Source organism: Adiantum capillus-veneris, chromosome 14 (assembly GCF_014529385.1).
Source record: "Adiantum capillus-veneris isolate H3 chromosome 14, ASM1452938v2, whole genome shotgun sequence".
NCBI classification, from domain to species: Eukaryota; Viridiplantae; Streptophyta; class Polypodiopsida; order Polypodiales; family Pteridaceae; genus Adiantum; species Adiantum capillus-veneris.
Window position 1 is genome coordinate 16,594,171 of NC_140944.1, and position 25,719 is coordinate 16,619,889.

Here is a 25,719-nt window from a genome sequence, read left to right on the forward strand (position 1 = left end):
ACATTCATGTTGATGGAGTTGGGCTGATTTTTTGAAAGTCATCAAAATTCAGATGTTGCCCTAGAAGAAGCAAAAGAGGACACATATCCAGATTATACAAGAAGATTTGGATGTACCAGAGGATTATCTGAGAGACAGACAGAAGGAAGAAGTGGAAGATGAACTAGATTTATTATCACAGATTTTGAGGGTCACCAGGAAGAAATTCTGGGGGATCAGTTCCACGAGGGGGGAGTTATGGGAGTCTAGTTCCACTAGGAGGAAGTGCAAGAAGTTGAGTACCATCAGAATCAGGAATCAGATAAGTTTGCAAAATCAGAATCCAAATCAAAATGACTGTTGCAGATTTTGAAGTCAAATTGCGGAATCTAGAATTAGAAATGTTGCAAATGTGGAAGTCAGAAAGCAGCCAAATTCCAAATCAAAGTTCTAGCGGATAAGCGCCATGGGGAGTCAAAAGAAGAAGAGGAATAAATGCAAGGTATGCATGACTCGGAAGCATGAAGTGGAGGACTGCCCATGTGCATTTGATGAGTGTTCAAAGGGAGATGCATGTAGGAAGTGGTGTATGGTAGATTTGTGTTCAAAAATCCGAAGAATGCATAAAGCATCAGTTGATGGGACATAGGTAGCATGGGATAAGTTGGAAGATTTTGAGGATGACTTAGAGAGGGCATATGAGTGGTTGACTAATCATAAAGGAAAGAGGAGGACATCATGTTCCAACAGGAAGGAGGGGAAAAAATTGCAGGAAGCATGTGAGAGATTGAGGGATGCATATGGGGCTGAGTTTGAAGATGAATTAAGTGATGATGATGACAAATGGGTTGGCTCGGAGATGGACATCCATCATGTGGGGATACCAAAGGTGGAGGAGAAGGAGGTGCAAAAGGAGTTTGGCTAAGAGAGCCTAAAATTGCCCCTAGATACCCTACCCTACCACTGGAGTGTGCTCATAGAGTGGAGACGGAATATCCATTGCTGAAATTGATGTCGGTGTTGTAACTTGTTAATGCGATTTATTATTCAGAGGAGAAGAAAATCATACATATTGAGGATGTTGTTCACGGAAATCAAAGACATTTGAAGAGGCGGATAATGTGAGGAATGGAGAGGTGGATAGTCGGATGAATGGAGACGTGATGGATAGAGAGAAGAATGAAGAAGAAGAGATGATTGATTTATTTTTGGGTTCAATTGAGAATGTATGTAGGATTACAAATGAAGAGTCAAAGCAGGAAGAAGTTTCAAAAATCAGATGTACTCAGGAGGAATTTGCAGCAACAACAATGAACAACTCAATTTCAGAGGAATTGTCACCACACAAAGATCCACTGATATAAATATGCAGTTAGCAAATCTTGTAGAAATTGTATCCCAATAATGTACACAACAGTTTCAATCAGAAAATCAATGGGTGGTAGCTCAAAAAATGCAAGTGGGAAGTCGGAAAGAAGACCATGTGGAGGATCAGCAATATCAGCAGGATAAAAGGCAGCAAGGTAAGGAGGAGCAACATGAGGTTAGGGAACAGAGCCGGGAAGAAACCCTGGTTACCTCTATCCTACCACGGAAGTGTGTCCATGAAGCACATGAGGATTATTCCTTTTTTACTGATCGAAGTGTCATGCTCATTGGGAATTCACATACATTTGAAGAGGACAGTTGTCAGCAGCAAATGGAGGATGTGTATGCTAATGCGGATATCATGGCGGAATTTTGTCATTTCAAGCGGACCTTAAAGCAAATGTCAAAAGAGGATGTCAAAAGAGCCAAGAAACAATTGCAACAAGGCCAAAAGATGACAGCAGCATAACGGAGGAGATTGAGGATGATGATATTTATATTGGAAGTTGGAGGTGGCATTCCATATTGCGGTAGTTTCATATAGATGGATATGAAGAGATATTAAGGGAAAATTTTCAGTTGATAAAGCAAGTCAAATTTTGGAAGATGCCGAATGTGATTCAAACTCAAATTCAGATTTTATTCAGATTCAGTCTCAATTTTGGATTTGCATTCAACTACAATTTTGGATGCAAAGACCAATTCACATGTAAATTATAATGGAAGCCGTGAAAAGCTTGATGAAGAGGTATGACAATCAGTGTCACAAGGAGGATGACATCGATACTCAGTGGGGATTAACAACATCATTTTCTTCTTGGATTGGACAAAATTAGAACAAATATGTAGGAGTTGATAGGGCACTATTGTATAAGGGACATGAAGAGGAGTATCCCAAGTGTCAAATTTTGGTTCAGATTTATAGTCCGAGTGAGATTAAGATTCAAATTCAGATTCAGACTGGAATTCAAATTCAGGCAGAAATGCAGATGCAAATTCAGATATTAAAAGTTCTTGAAATTTCACAGTGGATGTTGCGGAAGGCTAAAGATATTGCAACAAATGATGAAGTCATCTTTGGAAATGCAGATGGAGCTGAATTTTATCATAGAGATTGTCAAGCCATTTGTCAATTTGGGAGTCAAGTAGATGATGTAAACGTGGAAGTAGAGGATGTTCAGCAGAATGCAGATTTAATGTCAAAGTATGTTCAACTTGTAAAGGGATCTGGATTTTGAAATTCAAATGGCGGGCTGGATGTTGGAATTCGGACTGTGGGATTGGAAGTCCAGAAAGAGGAAAGTCGGAGGAATGGAATTGGGCAAAGAGTCAAGGGGTACTCATTAGTGGGGGTACTCAGTTTGAGGCTAAACATTCGCTTAGTGCTGATGTGACCCAATTAAGGACGAATATTTTTTGGGTGAATCTTGCATGGTGTGCCCGAATTGAGGTGAAAATTCATCATTATAAGATTAAGGTGGTGAGAAGTGTTGGAGATCACATCCAAGTGTGCGAACATCGCAGTTCACTGACTGTTAAGGAGAAGATGAGCGAAATGTTTTCTAAAAATGTTAAGGGAAAGCTGATGGCGGGGATGACAGGTCTCTTAGTAGCTGATTTGGATGCGGATGCCTTGAAGCAGGAAGTGCTGGAATATGCGCAGGAGATGTGGAATACAACAACTAGGCTTTGGAGGGAGCATATGAAAGTGCCGACGGACCGCTTCAAGAATTGGTTTCAGCCCGGGGCGGTCACTTATGAAAAGCTTCCTATATCACATGCGTTCAAGAGGTTATTAATAATACCTCAATATACATACATATTTACACTACGTGCCTATTTAAAAAACCCCCACCCCCCTCTGTATGTATACATTTTGATACATTTTGATCTTTTAATAATCCTCTCCGATTAACTCACGTGATAGCATACACATTCTAAAAAGTGACTGCCCCGGGGATTTCAGCAAGCTGAAAAGGAGAGCATTAGGAGGGAGAATGAGGCATTGAAGATGGAGAATGAGAGGCTGGTTGCAGAGATGGAGGAGTTGAAGATGGAGAATGAGGCATTGAAGATGGAGAATGAGAGGCTGGTTGCAGAGATGGAGGAGTTGAAGAATAAAAGCAAGGGAATTGAAGTAAGTGCATGGGATCTGAGTACGTGGAAGGCGGAGTTGAGCAGTGGCGTTTTGGAACCAGATCGGAATTTTGCAGGTGGAGTGGAATCGGAAGTGGAAAAGCAGGCGGAATCGGATGTGGAAAAGCAAGCAGATCCAAATTTTGTGGCAGAAAAGGCTGTACAAACAGATGCAGAAGGAGTTACTGGGGAGCAGATTACTTGATCAAGGGATTGTGGGTCTAGGTCAGCCTATGGCTCTAGCCACCGGGCTGTGCCAGGTGTTAAGCCTAGGGAATTTTGGATGTTTTACCTTAGTGGAATTCGGAATATCAACTTTTGTATTTTTGGGTTTCCAAGGGGTGTTCTTGGGAAAGGGCGTTGCCCGTTAGTATTCTCCAACTATGTAAATGTCGACCAATGTCTGATTGGGAATATGATGACGAAAGTTATGGCATAATTATTCTGTTTCTTTTTGTGTGTTCTGTTCCAGTTCCAGTTTCATTCTGACTCCTGTGTTTGACCATTCTGAATGTTTGTACCTTAAACAATCAAGAATTGTTGAAGCAGGAATTAGCTTCTTGTAAGAAATTGTTGGAAAATAGGAAAAAGAGTTTAGTTAGATTGGCTGAATGCAAAGATGAGTGGCTCAATGTTTTGCAAGATCAGATGATAGAGACGAACACTTTGAATGCTGCTTTGGAGAGTAGTAATAGAGTTCTTTTGAATAGGGTTACTGCTTGCAAAAGAGTGGAAGAAAGGATCATGAAAATTTCAGAAGAGGAGCTAGATGTTGTTGGTTGGTATTGGGCTTCAGTTGATATGGAACAAATGCAGGTTGATATGAGAAAGTATATGAAAGGAGTGTGGGAACACATTAAAGTCAGGATGTATGATGTGGTTAGCAAACCATATCAGATCTTTGCAAAGGAAGAAATGAACGAGGAAAATTTGTTTGTGCAGAAAAAAAATACTGAACTGAAGCAGCAATATAATGATATGAAGGAGCAGTACGAGGAGCTGAAGAGACAGCCTGCAGCAAAGCAAAGATCATCAACGTGAACAGATGTCAACTCTAAGAGATATTGTGATGCTGAAAGAAAATGAAGATGGAATTCAGTTATAGTTTACTAAAGATGCAGTAACAAGTACAGTTGCAAGTGAAGATTCAAATGCTACAAGTGGGAAACACAAGTCTACAGATCCAGTACAGATGATTGTTGAAGAAATACTGAGTTAGGAGACTGAATTCCCAAGGAAATAGGAGAAGTTGCAGTACATGCTGAATTTGAAGATGGTGAAAGAGCTACTGCAATTGCAAGGGAAAGTTCATAGCCAATTGAACTTGAAGCTCACTTTGATGTTGATGTTCTTGATCAAGGGATGGGTCCTCACAATGTTTGAGAAACATTGCCCACCAAGTGTTCCACGTGTTAGAGCCTAATCTGTCAGACATTTAGGGTATTATTTTTTTGAACAGTAATTAAGATCTTGAATTTTAAACCTTAGGACATGTTTACACAAGTAATTATATTTTGGATAGTTATATGAATACGGGGAATGTCTCATGGTGAGAGGCACTTTTTGGGATGTACCTGTCGATGCAGTTTGTTATCTCTTGACTCTGTATTGCTGTTTTGTTCAGATGTTTGATGATGATTATGAATACACAGTGATGGCAATACCTTTTCCTCTCTATGATGGTGTTTTTTTGTTAATTTACTTTGCAGTTATGCGTGTCAATGATCAGTTTACTGTACTTGCTTTCCTGTAAACTGCATGTTTCTGCATTGAATACCTGTTAGGGCTGTATGCCCCTAACACTCACTTGCTCCTCTCTAGTGTTGGCCATTCATTTTCTCCTTGTTTCCTCCATTGGGAGCTCGGGTGGATTTTGCTCCACGAGTCACCCACCTCTTCAATTCAAGCAATTGTCCATTGAATCCAAGGCTTGTGTGGTTTAGAACGATTGCTTTTCACTTGTGTAGCTTAGCTATTTTCTTGATCTTGAGCTCACCCATGTAGCTTGACATGTTGATAGAGAACTCTTGGTCATGTTTTTTTTGGTGCTCTTTACAAAGATGCACTTGTAATTGTTACCAATCTCATGGTTCTTTGTGCAATAAGCATCTTCATTTTTTTGTTCTAACTTTTGATTTTTGATAGGCTTTCATCAAGGTCTTATGCCAATGATATTTCCAACAATAAAGAGAGAGAGAGAGAGAGAGAGAGAGAGAGAGAGAGAGAGAGAGAGAGAGAGAGAGAGAGAGAGAGAGAGAGAGAGAGAGAGAGAGAGAGAGAGAGAGAGAGAGAGAGAGAGAGAGAGAGAGAGAGAGAGAGAGAGAGAGAGAGAGAGAGAGCACATCGAGTACAAAGTGTCAAACAAATGTGAAAATCCATTGAGCTTTTACACACACACACACAGGGAAAGAGAGAGAGAGAAAGCACATCGTGTACAAAGTGCCAACCAAATGTGAAAATCCATGGAGCTTTTACACACACACACACACACACACACACACACACACACACACACACACACACACACACACACACACACACACACACACACACACACACACACACACACACACATATATATATATATATATATATATATATATATATATAGAGAGAGAGAGAGAGAGAGAGAGAGAGAGAGAGAGAGAGAGAGAGAGAGAGAGAGATAAGTGTAATGTGTTTGCAAGGTCAAGCAAACATTTAGCAGACTGTGAAATATGAGGAAGAGCCATGAAAGTGATCGAGAGGTGCAGCTCACCCACATCCTTGTTTTATTGAGAGCATATTGTAGAAGGTTATGATTTGCAACCACGTGATGATGCTCCTCAACATGTGCTGCTACCAAATGATTCCATAAATTGTAGACACAACTAGTTGCACTCCACCTTCTGATCACTTGAGCCCACCACCACCACCACCACCACCACCTCCTCCTCACCCATATTCAATTGAAATTGATCTCTCGACTGACTTCTTGTCCTTAGATGCCATGCCTATTCCCTTACCATCAACCTATGTTATAAAGTAAATAAAGATGCACTCTTATTTCTTGGTTTCCTTAAGTATGCCAATTCAAACTATGATGTAAGGTCGAAGGTTCACAGTGACATTGTGTGTGTGTGTGTGCACGCGTGCGCGTGTGCACATGTGTGTGTACTAGAGAGAGAGAGAGAATCATCAATGTGCAAATGTACAAGAAAAAAAATTCTTGTATAAATGGAGATGTCTCTAGAATTGTAAAAACATTTAAAATAGAAAATTTAAAGGTGTTTGCTACCTTTAGAAATGGTAATGTGACAATAAGTGTCACCAGAATGTGTATAAATCTGCTAATGGTATGTAATTTGTTTTCTTTGAAAGGTTGGTTTTGCTCGCTTTATGGTTTGCTCAAGAATTCTTGCTCGGTCCTTGGAATTCCTCCACCATAGTCACCCATCAAGCACTTGTATTTGTGAAACAAATTCTCCTCATACTTTATACATACACATGATTCCCATAGCTTTGTAATCCCAAAGAAATCCTTCTTCTGTGCAACACATCTTGATGAACAAACATGAATTTTTCATATCTTCCAATCACAACTCAAAGATATGAAAATTTGATGAACAAACATCAAATTTTTTATATCTTCCAATCACAACATGTTCTTCCATGAGAGCCAAAATCAGGTGAGCGCATACAATTAAGGGTAGCCTTCAATATATTGGTTAATGTGGTATGCACAACAACAAGTATGTTGACCCTTCAGCTTTTGCACAAACTACGGCTTCAAATTCTCAAAGGATCTTGCTCAGCTTGCATATGGGGTATTGGTTGTTGAATTTCAAATAATACTCGGTAGAACCTTATAAATCATGAAGAGTAACATAGTGGAAAATTTGTGCTTATTCTATTTAAAGTTAATAGTAGCTATATAGCCCAATTTATGCAACCTAGCTAACTTTGTGAAATCCAACATGTCGGCCTACCTGTTTTATACTGCAACTATATGAATTATATAGCTAGCATGGTAGGCAGCTATAACCTAAATACTTCTATGTGCCTTACTACAGTCTCTTGTGAATTATGTGTCTTAAGGTTGTGAGCTATTACATTAGGAAGAGGATGGGGTATAGGAGGGCCGCTTTATTTGCCATGAAATTATGCAGACAATTAACGTTTTGACAAATAGATGCATTTCATGTGTGCAAGAATGGTGGCTGTGTAAGAGAGGTGTAAGAGTGGTCAAAGGCTTCCCTTCCCCCCCAAAAAGAATGGTGGATGTGTAAGAGAGGTGTATGAGTGGTCAAAGGATGCCCTTCTCCCCCAAAAAAGAAGGGGGTGGACAAGTTTATGATTTCCCACCTTCTGCAACTCCTTCATATGATTTCCAATTTGAGGGGAGATTATAGATCTATAATCTGCACACTGAGTTTTTTTGTAGATATGTTACATGATATGGTTTTTTGGGAGAAATTTGAATTCAAATAAACTAGCCGTATTGTCTATTTGAAGTCAAAAGTTGTCCTTTGAATTCTTTTTTAATACTAGAGGCTATACTCCCTTGAACTTCCAAATAAAGAGGCCCTCATAGACCCTATTGTCTTCCTGATGAAGGGTTATAAACAAGCGGGTTATTTGAAAAATTTCCTCCTATGTCTTCCACCCTTCTAGCTTGAGTTGGTCAAAGCTAAACATGTTGTTGCACACAAGGATTCTAGTACGGTAAAGATGTTGTTGAAATACTACTACGAGATGATGAAAAATGAGTTTTAAGTGTTTTGAATCTTGTACTTTCATTTGAGATTCTTGCATTAGGAAGAGAATGGGGTCTAGGAGGGCCTCTTATTTGGCAGTTTAAGGAAATGAAACCTCTACTATTAAGAAAGTAGTCAAAGGACGGCTTTTGAATTCAAACAGCTAAGACGGATAGTTTTTGAATTCAAATAGCCAAGACAGATAGTTTTTGAATTCAAAGTTTCCCTCCAAAATGGAATTTAAAATCTAGCGGGTAAAACCATATCATATAAAACTATATCATGTAGCATATCTATGGAAAGAGCTCGACACGTAGATTTCATATCTATGATCTTCGCTCAAATTGGAGATCATATGTGGGAGTTATGGAAGGTAAAAAATCATAAAATTTTCCACCTCCTTTTTTGGGGAAAAAGTGCATCCTTTGACCACTCTTACACATCTCTTACACACCCACCATTCTTGCACACATGGCATACACCTATTCATCAAAAATTTAATCACCTCCATAAGCTCATGGAAAATAAAGAGGCCCCCCTACACCCCATCCTCTTCCTAATGGGTGTTTTGAATTTGTAATGGAATCGTAGGGTTAAAACCATGGATCTTTACATGATTAATCTTGGAAGATATAATAGCAATTGAATCCCTATTTTAGGGTGCTATAAGAAACTCTAATTAAGTGAAAGGAATATTATGGCGGGGTGGTTTTCCAAAAGAGGGCAATGGCTTGTGAAGTTTTTAACTGCATTAATCACCCAACCTCATGATCAAGATGCTATCATTTGTTGATTTTTTTGTTGGCACGAATGGTACATTACTCTTTGAGTGGCGGCCGGCTTTAGTATCAACATGTGACGTTTGAGAGGTATCAGCATCTTTGTGAAAGATTGTTGGAAGCCACTTATTGTGCAAGTATGGTGAGTTTTGTCATTGGGTCACTTGAGAAAGACAAGTGCTATTACACTCTCTTGATCTCTTAATGGTGTGCTTTTCACATTGTGATGGATTATTTTGTAGAAGGGGTTGTCGAAAGCATCATAAGATGTGAGCGTCAATCCAATAAAAGGGGAGCTTAGAGCAAATGTTATGTGGTTTGGGCCACACATCTCTCTCCAATGATCCCCCCACTTTGCTATTGTGTATCCATTTTCTCTACCTCCTCACTCTAAATATGTATGTTATGAGGAATTCACAATTCCCTCCACAAAAAATAGCTACAACCCATTATAAGAACGGGAACAAATACGATTACCTTGCATGATTAAGATGAGACTAGCTTACATGTATATATATTGGGACTTTGCTTTTCTAGTAGTAGAGGCGGGTTGCTAGTTTTGAGCTTATTCATATATCACTACAAGAGCCTCTTAAGCTTAGTGACACTCATTGTGTGATGTTCAAAACTAGCAGCGTCGTTATATAGCGGCACCGACGGTAGGTAAAAGAATACTCGAGAATGACCAAAAATGGATATGGATCTGAGTTTGGCACTCTCAAGCAAGAGACAAAGAAGAAGGTAATGCATTCACCTTCCTCTCTCTCTCTCTCTCTCTCTCACACACACACACACACACACACACACACACACACACACACACACACACACACACACACACACACACACACACACACACACACACACACACACACACACACACACACACACACACACACACACACACACACACACACACACACACATTAGGAAAAATATGGACTCTCCTAGGGCCCTTTTGATTAGGGAAGGGTTAGTGGAGGACCAATGAGAGGCCTCTTGGGATATCACCTATAGCCTAAGGAGAGATAGGGGGGTAGCCTATTTGTCTCCCTCTTCAATGCTTGATTCCTAGAGAGAAAGGGGAGGTGGACTTGGGGGGGGGGGGGGGGTAAAAAGGGGGAAAGAGGTGTCATAAAGCCTAGAGAGGGACCCTTGACAAAAAGGAACCCCAAAAGAAAAATTGCGTAGGTCAAAAAACCCTAAAAGATTGAAATTTTTGAAAAGTCTCAAAAATGACCGTTTCCCCTCCAAAATTGCCCAAAACATAACCAAACATCAAAAAGTCACTTTTTCTCTCCAAATTCCCTCTCTCCCACAATCTTCTTTCCCCTGCCCCCTCCCCTCCCCTCACTTCCTCTCTGCAGTCAACCCCTTCTCTAGCTCTCCCTCCCCTCCCCCTTCCATTCTCTCTGTGTTGTTCAGCCCACCATAGCCCAAATCTCATCACTATCCTCCTCTTCAGTTGTCCCCTCTCCCTCTCCTCACTCTCTCTACAGTCAACCCCACCATAGCCAAATGCTCACTCTCCATCCTCTCTAGCTCTCCCTCCCCTCACCCCTCCATTCTCCACAATGCAGCCCACCATAGCGCAAAGCTCATCACTATCCCACCATAGCCAAAATCTCACCCTCCATCCTCTCTATCTCTCCCTTTCTACCCTTCATTCTCTCTCTACTGTGTAGACCTCACTATCCTTCTCTCCAACCCTCACCCCCCTCCCCCTTCCCAATCTCTCTCTACTGTGTGGCCACCCGACCTCTTCTCAAGCATGTCCACCCATACCACGCATAGACAGCCCAAGTTGGAGATACAAAAGGTCATACTGCACAACACAAAGAGCTCGAAGGTGGAATGGATCCCACAGGTATTTAGCAAGTCTCATGGGTCTACATGCAACCGTTCAGTGTTGGTCCTCATAGAGTACAATGTCGAGGCATACTGGAACGCCATTGGAAGTGAAGACCGATGGCTTTCAAAACAAAATCTGGAATGGTGTCCATCACTCAACATAGAGAGCTTCAAACCAATTTGCACCTCATTTTAAGCCTAATGCTAAGTCATCTTATGGATATGTCCCCTTTAATTTGCATGTGTTCATATTTTTTGACAACGGTATTTGTGAACGTATTTTTTTATTCAGCTTACTTGCAAAGCAACCGCTTGAATGCACCTTTAGGGTTGTGCATGCTATAGATAAGAACTAATCTATATAACTCAACAATGTATACTAATTTAACATATAGTAGCTAACACCATATTTGTTGTATTACAGGATGTTATTGTAGTGGATGCTTGGGCTCAACTTGGTTTGGTGTCAAGTGGAAAGTGCGACTTCTCCAATCAAAAGCTCATTCTAAACAGTCTTTGTTTGGTGTGTATACTTGTGGATATGGAGGTCCATGGAGTTATCAATGATGAGACAAACCTTGCTAAGAGCATAGCAATTGCCTCAGTCTATATTCCATTCAATGTATTTGATCCAGTACATAACATCCCAATCTATTATTGTAGACAAGCTACAAACTTTGTAACGAAACTACTTGAATAGAAAGCACTCTTGCTTCATTACATTTTTGTCCACTCTAGTTAATCTTCAACTATATGATGTTGTGCTTGTGATCAATTTTTGTTTCATCTAATCTTGTATGTGTATTGTGCTTCCTACCAAATTTTTGGTGCTCATAAGTGAATTGATCAAGTAAATTGATTTTTTAGTAGCAAGTACACCTTTGCAATGTGCGTGCATGTAGATCTAGTAAGCCATCTAACCTCAAAGGTCAGTTTGATTCATTTTCTGTTGTATGAGCACTTAGAGTTTATCTCAAAATGGTGGCAAGCTTTAAATTCTTAGAAGAATCCCATACTCAAGACTAATCTAAGCAAGATAGAGCAATCATATTTCCTTGTGTTGCAGGCATAGACATGAACCTCCTTTGGCATTGAACAAACATTTAGTTCATGAGCACTCAGTGTTTATCTCAATATATTTGGCAGGCTTCAAATTTTTGAAAGAATACACTCAAACCTAATCCAAGAAAGATAGAGCAATCATATTCCCTCATGTTTGCAAGCAGACACATGAATCCCCTCTTGGCATTGTGCAAACACTTCGTTCTACCTTTGCCATCAATAATGCAATGGCATGCTATTATGCTGTATTTGATATGAGTTTGTGTAAGTTCAACCATAAGTTTGTGTTCTTTGAAATCCCCAAGGAAAACAGAGTATGAAATCAAAATAAAGAAAAGAGAACGAACAAACAAGATAGAGATAGGGTATATATATATATATATATATATATATATATATATATATATATATATATATATATATATATATATATATTGTACATAGATAGATGGAGGATAAACAGACAGACAGATAGATAGATATAGATAAATACATTAATAGATAGATAGATAGATGGATAGATAATTCGATAGATAGATACATAAATACATAGATAGATACACATGCAAATAAAAAACACAAAGATAGATACATAGATAGATAACTAGGGAGAGAGAGAGAGAGAGAGAGAGAGAGAGAGAGAGAGAGAGAGAGAGAGAGAGAGAGAGAGAGAGAGAGAGAGACCCTTTTGGAACTCAAGGGCATTGCCCCTTTATTGAGGATACACTTTTATGATGGACAAATGACATGATACATGGATCAAACCCAAGACAAGTTATTCCTTGTATTGATTGCTAATTGAGTATGCATCATGCATACTTTGAGCCATCTGTAGTAGAAGAGAATGAGTAGAGAATGCATCATGCACATGGTGAGCCATCTATAGCCATTTGTAGTAGAGGATGAGTTTGCTTTTTCTAGATATATCATATGAGCTATAGTTTTGTAAAATGCTTCTTTGGATGGATGTTCATGGTTATCTTGTAGGCCCAAGGCCACCATGCCCAAAACTAAGCAAGCACAAAGAGTAGGAGGCAAGGCAGGGGGTGCATAGGCCTTGGGAGGCCCAAAGAAAGCCTGCCACAAGGGAGCGCATTTGGGCCTTCCATAGGTCTATGGAAGGCCCAAATGCACTCCCTTGTGGCAGGTTGCTTTCTTTGGGCCTCCCAAGGACTATGCATCCCCTGCCTTGCCTTCTATTTGTGCCAGCTTGCTATGGCATGGTTGACATGGTCCTACAGGATGTTCAAACTTCACTCAACCATGCAATAATAGCTATCTCATACCATGGCGCGTTGCAAGCCCCCCTTTGATTTTCAGGATAGTGCCCCATAGTGTGTATTCCCTAGTTTTGGTCTCGAAATAAAAAGGGGGTGCTTTGCTTGGTTGTACAAGACACTTTTTAGTCTCACAAAGGCCTACTAGTGAAGCAGAGCTGAAGCAAATGGCCATAACATGCACAAAAAGGAGAGATACAGAGAGAGATAATTGATTCTTAAAGAAGATACCCATAAAGGAGCCAATATTCTATTAGTAAAAAACACTACTCTATAAGTTTATGCAAAAAATAATTGATCATACATGGATAGCTAGCTGCAAGCAAAGAGATATTGGGGGGGGGGGGGCGGAGAGAGAGAGAGAGAGAGAGAGAGAGAGAGAGAGAGAGAGAGGGAGAGAGAGAGAGATAATAAAGGTTTTCTAAACCCATCCCATGCCTCTTTTCGATCCAATGCATGAATAGGCACCCTTGCCTCCTCTCCTAAACTAACCAACTAGCCCCTACCTTTGAAGCATTGGTTGATATAGTTTTGCATCCTCAAAAATGCTACCATGATGCAATTACATGGCCCATCTTGATGCAGGCTTATGAGTGATGGGTAATCCTCCCCACTAGCATAATTCTCAACATTGGTTCAACACTTTCTATATTAGTTATGAAGCCCTAGAATTCACCAAGAATTTACCGTATTCATGTGACACACTTGTATAAGCATAAAACCCCTCAGTAAGAATCAAATATTTAAAGAAATTGCTACATGGAAAATAATTTGCAAGATCAAAGATTTCATATATTAAAGCCATAGCACTTGTTGTTACAAAACCATGTCCATTGTAGACCACCTCAAACATGATTGAGATTACAAAGTAAAAGCTATGTTGATAGCTGCATTATGGATACATGCTCAGCATGTATATAGTACAAATCTAAATTCTTCAAATGTTGCCTCAAATACACTCAGGTTTGAAACCAGTGCCCTTGTGTAAAGTAACATCGCCATTGGTTGACATACTTGACCTACCTATGCTTGGGATCCATCTTTGTCTCATGGCTATGGAGTTTCCACCTGTGGTGCAGGGGCACCCATCTGTGTCCTTCCAACTAGAAAGTTTATGATGTGACTCCACCTTACATGAAAAAGAAATATTCTGTTCCATAGCCTGCAAGAAGTTGGGTATGCTATAGTCTTTTCCATAGCTTGTGTGATGGTTGTATATCAGTGTTGTGGGATGCAATAGAGGCAAAGGTGGATGTGAAGACAACTACATTAGCTTGTAATCATGGTGGGCTTGGTTGATAGGGGAAGTTGATCATGAGGGAAGGGGTAGGGTCAGGGGAGGGGACATTGACATTGAAATGGAAGATTGAGGAGGTAGATGAAGAGGTAGTTGCTGTAGATCTTGGCTTACGGTAGACTTGGTATTTTTGAGGGAGGACAGTGAACAATGGAAGAAGGTACATGGATAGAAAGAAGAGAGGAGAGAGGAATGTGACAGTGAGACGAAGGGTTTAGCAGGTAGATGAAGAGGCATATCCAGGAGTGTGTGAGAAAGAGAGGGAGGGTTTAGCAGGTAGATGGAGAGGGAGATGCAAAATTCTGTAAGAGTGAGGAGGATTTAGCATTTAGATGAAGAGGGAGATGCAGCAGGTCCTGGCTATGGTGGGCATGGCTACTTTGAGGAAGGGGAGTGAGAGAGACAAAGAGGAGACATGGAGAGAGAGAAAGAGATTTTGGAGGCAAAAAATGATGTTTTGATATTAGAATAGGTTTGGGGTCACTTTTTGGGGGGAAATGGCTACTTTTGAAAATTTCAATAAATTTCAATTTTTTAGGGTTTATTTTTGGCCGCGTTTTTAAAAAAACATGAAAGGTGGGGTTCTCTTTTTGTGCAAGGGTCCCTCTCCCTCTTTATGACACCCCCTTTTCTCTAGGAGATGATGAAAAGCTAGAGAGAGAAGGTAGCCTCCTAATCACTACTTATCCCATCTTTTCTAGGCTTGAAGGATAGAAAATGACCTACCAAAATAGCCCCCATCATTTCCTTTGTCTCCCTTAATCACAACATACTTCCTTAAAATTAGGGATTCTTACAAGGCCCATGGAGAGTCCACATTTTTCCTAATCACACACACACACACACACGAGGAGAGAAGAGAGAGCCAAGTATGCTCCCTCCCTCTCCTCTCTCTCTCATGCTCCCTTCCCCTCTTTGCTTTCTCCTTCCCACTCTCTCTCTCTCTCTCTCTCTCACACACACACACACACACACACACACACACACACACACACACACCAAAAATAAATAAATAAATAAATAAATAAATAAATAAATAAATATATATAGAGAGAGAGAGAGAGAGAGAAGTCCACAAGCCGTTCGTGCATGTGAGCTTGTGAATAGCTTGCATGTAGCTTCCATGGGTTTAGGTAGGTAGAGAGCAGGATGATTACGTATCTCACTTGCCCAAACGATTGCGGAAAATTTGTTTTTGAAGTCCGTCTACTTCGGAGCGACGTGATCCAAGAGCTTTGTGTCGACTAGAAAATCTACACACTCCTCTAGGCACCAATGCTCTAGTGGTGGAGGTGGCGACTGCTGAGGAGGAGGCGCCACTGATGCTTCCACACTGCCTTGTAGTCATCCAGGCTCCTTACCTCCCCCTTCTTTGCATTAGGGCCAAAAATGACTCAAAAAGGGTTGTGTAAGGAATTGGTTAATTTACTAATTAGCAGAGCCATTTATGGTCAAAACGGCTCCAAATTTGGCCGTTTTGGTCATTTAAAGCATATCTATGCAATCTAAAGTGTCTCTAGGTATATATCTATAAATATTCAAAAAGATATTGTTTTCTTCACATTCCTTTGCGGCTCACCTCAAAATTTGTTCTCATTTACTTCACTTGGCATCAAATAGTTGTTTCCATTTTTGAATCACTCAACCTCTCTTTTTTCTCTCTCACCTTTCACGAGATTTCTCTCTTCTTGTTTGATGCACTTTGTTCTGCTACTACATTATCTCCATTATACTCTTTGTGCGTTCATTACTAACAATGAGTAATACATCTTCCATTAGTGATAACCACAATTTTCACTTGAACATTAAGCTAAGCCAAGAATATGCTACTACACGGAGTGTCTATCAAAGACCAGCTACAACTGCAAATGAAGCACAAAAACTTTGCAACGAGGGAAAGAAACACATTGATATATGGACAGATGGGAGCTTGTATCAACCAGATCCTAGCACTAGAAGGTATCCATCTTTTCACACACCTCATGCTTTGATGAGATTTATTGGAGATGGAGTCGATGGCTTACTAGGATATAGTTCTACGCTATCTCATTTACACATTGATCATACACATTCCATTCAATATCTCAAAACTGTTTTGTCTTCAAATGCAACAAGAATTTTAGAACTTGAAAACCAAATAGAGTCTCTAAAACAAGAAAATCATCAGCTTCATAATTTAAAAGAAATTCCAATAGGATTAAGAGTATGAGTAAAACGAATGAGAGATGTAGTAAACTTAACAGAAGGTTCTAGACAAAGGAAAAAAAGGATTAAAGATTACTAGAGAACATGTGACTAGCTTTTTAGGATTTATGTCCAATGTTCAAGAAAGGGTGAGATTTTTGAATGAGGTAATGAACAAAAATGACATTTTGAAACTTTTGAAACTTCTTGAAAATCAAACTCAGAAGAAACTGGATTTCAAAATTTACTGAAAGATATGGGTTTATTAGTCCAACCTTCTCAAATGCAAGAAGTTTGTGACACACCGGGTGAGTAGAAGGGGTTACAGATCCATCTCTAAAACCTCGTTTCAGGTTTTATTACAAGATTAAATCATTTGGGTTGCCTAGGCACAATGTTGGGAAAGTAAGGACTCTGTTAAACGAATAAAAACCTGAACATTTTGGAGAGTACTATCATATAGAAAGAATGATGCCATACAAAAAACAGAAAATAAAATCTTCTCTTGAGTATAATGTTTTTTATAACATTTGGATAAGTATAAAAAATATTCAATTTTCTATGGTGACATACTATAACATGCGAGAAGTAGATTGTGAAGGAAAACTTATATTTGTTAGGAAATTGGATGAAGCTCAAATTTAGAAATGTCAAAAAATGGAAAGAGTATCCATATCCCTAATGAATAGAGCATTGGATTATAGCTAGGGTAAGCTTGATTTCCCATACCACAAAACTGAATAAAAAATGGAGCTTTGGTGGATTGGAGCAACTCAAATAACAATAGAAAATCATGATACATTGAAATGGCTCTTTTTGCAGACCAATATCCCTTCTGTTATACAACACCAAAGTGGAGGTGAACAACTCTATGTAGATGGCATGGGTGGCTTTATTGTATAATGGCACTTGAATGCCGACCTTAAAGCATTGAAGTGCATGTTTGGTGTATGTGGAGGTGCAAATACCAAGTATCCATGTATGTATTGCATGGCAAGCACTGGAACAAAAGGATGGCTTGTAGAACACGAGGTTGAAAAACCACCATCAAGAAAGAGTGTGAACTTCATCGACTACCCATCGTCTTCTATGATTTGGGATCCAATTCTAACAATAGATTTAAAAATTGTACATATATGTACAATGCATACAGAGATTAGAATCTTGGACAAATTGCTTCAACTCCATCTTGATTATGCATATTGTATTAAGCCAAGTAAACTTGCAGAGGAGTGCATAGAAAAATGTGAGGCTTTGCTCTCTCGAATGGGTTTTCATGGTGGTCAAGTGCATTTAAAAAAAATCCTACTCTTTCAAAAGGAGCGGGTGATGTTTTGCAAGATGTTTCAATGGGTAGAGCAAAAGCTAGAAGATTTTTGAGCAACCATAACAACAAACAAGTTGACCGTTATTTGGAACTGCTGGAAGGATCTTTGTGTAATAACAACCGATGTCAAAAGTAGACCAGATGTAGCCAACAAACGCATGGAAGTGGGAAGAAGCTCCCCAATGTTTGAAAGTTTTGAGACAACAAGTTAGCTCTACTACTTATGCAGATGACTTTAAAAAGACAATAAAGGTTTTAATAACTGCTATCGCAGATGCTTGGGGAGTAAAAGACATCACATATTACTTGGTGAGTATCATTAGGAGAAAGTTGGACTCACTTTTGGGCCCTGTAAGAAGTGCCACGTCGGCTTAGAGAGAGAAAATGAAAATAATAAATTGTGCATTTTATATGATACTTTTTTGCACAACAAAAATCCAAAATGACATTTTTTGGCCGGGTAGCCGCCGTCTTTATCATTCGTATCCTTCATTCTCTTGTCAGGAATCCAATTAACCATATGAATAATGATTTGAAATGCCAACTTACAAGCGTTCCCTCCAGAAACATAAGCCAAGGAACTCTATCAACTCTAAAATTGAGAATATGGTCTTCCCTCCCAAAACCTGAGATATTTCATGAGTTTCGAGTCTCTGTCTTTTCTCTATCAACTCTAGGAATGGAGAACGCTTATTTTCCTGATGAAAACACTAATTTGAACTTGCAATCCTCAACCCCTTCATCTTTAACACTTACCCAAAGAAAGAACACACATCATCTTCATGTTGATGTATTGCAAGAGTACGCACCATTGCAGAAACGTAGGAGGGAGTCTTTCTTATCTCAACGGGAGAAAGAACTTACAAGGACAAACAAGGAACATCATTTGGATTTGTGGACCGATGGGTCTATTTATACGAAGGATCCTACGACAAATCTGCCACCTCCGTTTGCTAATATCACTAACCTCTTACATTTCACAGGCGATGGCAAGGATGGCCTATTGGGATACACAGAACATTTGGAAATGAGAGGATTGAATGCAGAAAGGCAAAGAAACTTCCTAGCGATGGAGAACATGCAGCTGGAGAAACTTAATGAAGCATGCTCTCAAAAGATTTCATCAAACAAAGAGACAATCCAAGGCCTTGAGAAGAAGATCACAAGTTTGTGAGAGAAAGACACCGTGCTTGGTAGTCGGAAAGGAAAACGAGATCTGTGCAACATTGAGAACATGTTTTTCTTGGCAGGTCTTTACTGCAGCCAAACTCGAACGGTGCAAGCTTCAATGCCGGAGTGCATTACAGCCGTCTAGTTCCAAAAGAAGTGGTTGAAGAGATGATAACTCAGAAAAAATTTTGTAAGTTGAAAGGGAGGCTCCTTACCTCCTTCATGAACGAGAATCAGCTGAAACCAATGGAAGTGCAAGGAATACTTGATGAGAGTGGCATCTCGCAGATGGGATACAGGGCACTCTTCAAAGCATTAGCTAAAAAGTCTCAAAATAAACTACAGAGAGGATCATTGCTGCCAAAACTATCACATATAAAGGCTGCTCGCCGACACGTACACTATGAGGTGTTTGAGAAACTTGGGTCACCATTCCATATTGAAGCAACGTTCTTAGGCAAGGGCGGCAGAGAGGTATAGTTTAACGAGCACAACAACCTCTTCATAGATCTTGAAGCATTGCAAAGGTATGCAGTTCACTTCTTTGACATCAGTCGAGAGGAGTGCGGTGGGGTTCTCAAGTTTGTTTTGAAGCTCGACGAGTGTGAGGTCCTAAAGAACAAGAAGATGGAGAGAGTCACCATTACCCTCATGAACAGAGCTTTGGATCCATCAATAACAAAAGAGTATCCACGATACTTCAGCGTGCAATCCGAAAACAACATTCTAACTCTAGGATCATTTCAGGTATACTTCGTTCACTCTATGATAACAAAAATATTGATTATTTGGTTGTTGATTTTGTGTTTTCGTTTTTCACTATGGGTTGATAAGGAAAATTTTGAAATCCTTGATTGGGTTTTTAGTCAAATTCAAATTCCTTCTATCATCAGTGATGAACAAAGAAACGGAGCCGTTCTTTCAGTGGAAGAATTTGGTGACTATACAATGGAATGACACATGGCAGGTGACTTAAAGACTCTTAAGTGTATGTACAACATAACACACGGAGCAGCTGTGGCAAATCCATGCTTATATTGCATGGATGATGCACAATCTCTTGAGAGTGTGCAATGATATAGAGCTCCGAACAGACATCTTCAAGATAAGACTTTTAAACCAGTGCTTGATATTCCTTTGAGTAGATTTCACGTCTGTACACTTCATGCACTTTGTCGAATAATTGAAAAGGTGGTTTGGAATTGGAGCTGGTCTCTTGAGACAACTAATTCCAGTGCTAGAAGATTTCAGCTACGAGTGTGAGAAGATTTCAGACAGTGGACTGGACAAAAATCAGAAACTAGACTAGAATTTGGATACTGGAATAAGAATCAGACTTATGTACTCGAAATAATGTTCAGATTCAGATTCAGAATACTAGGCAAGAAGTAAGTGTAACTGGAATATCTTCCATGATTGGGATTACAGAGAAAAGATTACAGTGGATATGATTTACAAAGAGAGTACAGTCGACAACAACTTCCAATGATTCTCAAGTACAAGTGTAGCCAAAGTGCTAATCCAAATGATAACAATTGGCAACCTGATTACAATGTAATGGGCCATATTTATACACTTTGGGTTTACTGTAGTAATTACCATAGTAACTACTAAGTAATTCGGTGCCCATCTCCTAAGAGAATGTTCCCACATAGTGAAACTATCCAGCCGTCTACATCCTTCCCTTCTTTCTTGAATTTTGGCAAGATTCCAAAATTTCTAAAAAATTCCCCTATCTGATTCTAATGTGAGACTGAAAAATCCACCGTCTGGTTCTGATGTTGGGAATCGGGCTTGACCACTGACAAAGTGGCCATTCAAAGATTGCGAGAGGCAGTTGAAAAGGCCAAGGTACTGCGAGAGGCAACTGAAAAGGCCAAGATAGAGCTCTCATGAGGCCAAGTTAGAGCTCTCATCTCCACCTTCCCGCTGAGGAAGAAAAGTCGCCACTGAATTCTGAGATGGAACTACCCAGTATCCTTCCATTGGACCATCTTGCGTTTTCCCTTTGACTTGGAGGATGCCTGAGAAGTCCCAGTACCAGCATTCTCCTTCTAAATCAGTCCGTAAATGGCCTCTTGCTCAAGATGATCCCGCCTTTCTGTGGTCATCTCTACTTTGTAAGGCGTGAGGGAATGATAGGTTTTGGTGTCAGGATCATAGAGTGTACGTCTGCCCTTGGTAATCCTGGTTTTGGCTAGCTTATGACAATACGAAGCAGTATGGATCCACCCTTTTGGAAGAGGCTGATTAGTTTTGACTCGAGCTTCGAAAAGAATCTCAGCCATCTCCCTATACTATGGTGCCAGACCCGACTTAGCTGCAATACCCTTTTCAGGCAATTTAGAAGATTCAATAGCAAGTTGCAGCAACTGATTAGTAATCTTGGTCAGGCCTCTGATCTGAATCTTCCACTGACCCATACACATCCGGATCCTATGCATCTCCTCTTTTAGTTCCTGAATATCATTGATTTGGAGAGCATCATTGAACAACGTTTGCCAAGTCTTCCATTCCACTGTCGATCTCTCATACCAATCCTGAAGCTCATCAGTAATATTGAAGTATGTAAGGCAATCAACTGGTTCTGGATGTTGAGGATACAGTGCTGGAAAGAATCTTGTCAACTCTATCTCTCTTGATGGAAAAGCATACAAGAGAACTGGAGAATCAGACACAAATTCTAAAAAATTGAGAACAGCCTGGTTCTCTTGCTGCATCATCTTTCTGGTGATTCTCACTAGCTGAAACAATTTTCGGAGAGCAGTTGCCTGTGCTTCGACTGACATTCTAGTCTGAGGTCCTTTGCTAGTGGCTGTCTGATCCTCAAGAATGGCTCTGACTCTCTGATCCAAAACTCCTTTGGCAGTTTGCATCTACACCAAAAGCTCCTTTAACTATCCCTAACATCTTTCATACATCTGTAAGTTGGATTTTTTCCCAACATAAGTTCTAATTCTAGGGCAAGAGAGCGACAATCTGCAGTAGACTATCTTTGCTAGTGTGGATTGGTCACTCTCTCGTCAACAGTGAGTATCCATTCAAGAACTCTTTCTAGCAGCTGGACTGTGCTGGGATGCTCATGCAAACGGCGAGCTTCTTAATCATGGAAAGCCGCTGATTTCCAACGCTCCACCATTTCCATGGCTCCAACATACAGTCTCTAAAACCGTTCCAAATCAGATAGGAGATCATCATCCTCCAAATACTGTCTGGTTATGGAGGCCTCTTGATGTCTCAATTGCCTGTTCAGGGTAATAAGTTGCAAAGAATGTTGATGATCAGCAGCTGATCCCTCATCCTGAACTTTCATTTTCCCTTTAGCCTTCTTACTGAGCTGGGACTAATCAGAGCTGGCTGATTCCCAATGTGACTAGGCTGTTGTTCTTCAGACTGCTGATTACCCGACTGGTGCCCTTCATTCTGTCCTTCCCGCTGGCCCTCATTCTGGCTTCTGGTCTGGATGTGACTCGCCTCCTTCATTTGGCCCTGTACCACTAGTACCAGGTCCTGGAGGTGGAGATGGTGGTGGGGCATCATCATCATCATTTGTATGCCCTTCTTCTTGGTCATCCTCCTCCTTATCAGCTCCGTCATCCTTATCTTCCTCGTCCTTGTCTTCTTCTGCTTCATTCGGAGAAGTTTTCTGCTCTATATAATCTAATATTTCTTGATTCATCAGAGCAGTATTATACTCGGTCACTTTGTTCTGCAAATCACTCTGCATACTTTCCATTAAAGACTTCAAATTTTCTAAATAAAAAGCAGCATTGCATGCTGGATTTAGAATTTCAGCCAGGCTATTTCTTGTATCTTTTAGTAAGAGAAGCCTTCAAAGTTGTATGGCGAATCAACAGGGATTTGTATTCCACCCACTTCATTTTGAGCATTGTTTCAGCCCGTTCTGCAGCTCTCAGTGCTTCATTCCTTTGATTCTTGATGATCATTATCTCAGATTCAGCCTTAGCTAGCTTCTTGTTTAATAACTCATTAACCCTCTCTGAATGAGATTCAAGTACCTTGTGTTGTATGTTCTGCTCCTCTCGTGATTTTTGGAGCTTTTGAATCTGATCTTCAGCCTCCTTCAAGTCAACTTTAACATTTTTCACTTCTTTCTGACCGAGCAGCCTCCACCAGTTGTCCCATACAAGTGACAATAGTATTCCAAGAAGACTGTATGAGGACTGAACATTTGTCCTTTACTGTAGCTGGATCCGAATCAATAGGCTCATATATTGTTACTGGAGCCATGTAAGGTAAAGTTGCATAATCAGCTTTTCGTAGCAGAAGATGCCCTTTCAGTGGATGGGTCTGCATTTGCTGCAACTTGTCCTGTTTTACTAGGTGCAGAATGTGTTGAGTATTTGGAGTAGAAAATCCACCTGGAAAAGTTGAAGAAGTTGGGCCTTTGCCTTTGTCCACTTGGCCCTTGCCTTTGTCCACCGATTGGTCTGCTACCTTCTCAGAAGTTGCTGCCTTGGCCTGATATTTTCCAAAACCAATAGCAACTGCACTTTGTCCTATAGACTGGCTAGGCACAGTCTTCTCGGCAGGTTGCTTCTCTATTTGGCTCACTATAGCTTTCTCAGTATTCACAGTCTTAACTTGGCTTTCGATCTGCCTCAAAAACGCACTGCTCTCTGTTAGTGTAGTCTTTGTCTTCTTTGAACTGCCAGCCTGTTCTTCAGTGGCTTTCCTTTTCAGGTCTATTGAAGTAGTCTGACTGTCCGTTGCTTCGTCGTCTGAGGACAACTCAATGTTCTTGGGCTCAAAAACCGGCTTCTCACTCCAAGCCTTTTTTACCTACTCATGAACATCTACAGTAGTGGCCTAATACAAAAATTGCCAAACATACCAAGCTTTAAAAACATTTTGGGATTTTAGCTTAGCAGTTTGCTGGAGCACATTTGTGACACGATTTGACAAAGGTTAATAGGAACCTTTGGATCCAATATCTTGGCCAATAGCATTGCAAAAGGTTTTTCGGATACATACGTTGGATTGTTCTTAAGGCTTACTGCTTCAGCCACAAACCTATAAGCGGTGGAAGCTTCTAGTCCTGCTACTGGAACACCTTGACCACTTGCCTTGCGCTTACATTTAGCCGCTTCATCCTCCTTCAAGGCTATACTTATTTGCTGTGGAGTTTCCATAGATGGTTTGGGCTCATTGGGCATCCAGAATGCAAAAGCTATGGTCTCTGATGTCACCGACACCTTTCTACCATTCACCATGGCACTGCCATCTTCAACGTTGAAAGAATCAAGAACTTGCTTGATGATGTCTGCATGAAAAGAAATTCTTGTAGCTTGCAACACAACTCAGAGATCCCATAGTTGCAGCAAAGTGATTGCTTGGTCGGTAAATACATAATGCTGGATTTTACTGTCTGGTATGATGGGAAGGCTTGTCTTTGCAGCAACAACTATGGCTTGGGTTTCCTCAAGAGACTCCTGCATCTTGTCTGAGCGTTTCCTTCTACCCATACATTGTGAAGACGATGAAACAGGCGAAGGAGAGGAAGACTTACATGATGTGTCAAAGCCGTACCCTAGTGTCGCTGGCAAGGCTAGCTGACAATCAACTATCTCTTGAGAGGTCGAGGTCTGCGGCTGTAGCGAAGAAACTTCGGAGCTCGGCGATGGCGAATGATTAACAGGAGGAAAGCATCGCATAGGGGATTTGTGAGGAAATATGCCAACTCTCCTGACTCTTATACGTGTTCGCGCCATAAAAGCTCCACCACTCGCCATTCCTAGACTTGTGTGCGTCGCTGCTGTCGTGGCAGACATGCATTGACAAGACTGCGACCCATCCTTAAAATGATTACTACTGACGTGCCATCTGACCATTGGGCGCTTAGAAATTCAAAAGTGTGTTCCCACTGATACTGGACTGGTTTCCAATCTAGCTCGATCATACTGGTACTGATTCTAAGATCAGTCTGATCTGGTTCTACTGGTACTGGTTCTGAAACTAGAACTGGTTGCGCATGAAAAAGCCCAAAAATGTCTGACTATGGTATCTCTTGCTCAGCAGTTCCCAGTTCCTTAGTACCTTGTTCTTTCTCATTCCCTCTAGCCTCTGAATAATAAAGCTTGATCTTTGCACCATTATATACTCTTGGCAACAATAATCCAGACAAATCTTTCAGTTTGATTGTACCATTGGAGAAGACCCAGTCTACTTCAAATGGTCCTACCCAGGCAATCTTCATGTTTGGCTTCTTTGGACCCAGTCTAGAATGATGTAGAAGCACCAAATCTCCTTTCTAAAATTCCCGAACTTTAATACGGTGATCATGCCAGTGATTCCTTTGTTGTTGAACAATTTCTTGTTCCAGCATAGCCCGTTGCCTGAGTTCATCTAACTTCATCAGTTCATCTAGGCACTTTTTCAGATTGTAGTTGAAGTCTAAGCCATACTTCACAGCCATTCTCACACTTGGGATCACAAACTCCATAAGAACCACAGCTTCAGTGCCATACACCATTCTGAATGGTGTCATTCCAGTAGTGACCTTATAAGCTATCCCCCATAGAGCAGTCTGGAG

General features: G+C 40.4%; 1 protein-coding gene across 1 annotated transcript; it reads left to right on the forward strand.

Annotated features, from left to right (window-relative positions):
- The first annotated feature begins 1,002 nt into the window (after positions 1 to 1,002).
- LOC147441965 (uncharacterized) lies at positions 1,003 to 1,816 on the forward strand. Its single transcript, XM_086529550.1, has one exon. It carries the CDS (start codon positions 1,433 to 1,435, stop codon positions 1,814 to 1,816), a length of 384 nt encoding a protein of 127 aa, XP_086385676.1. The 5' UTR covers positions 1,003 to 1,432.
- Positions 1,817 to 25,719: the final 23,903 nt, after the last annotated feature.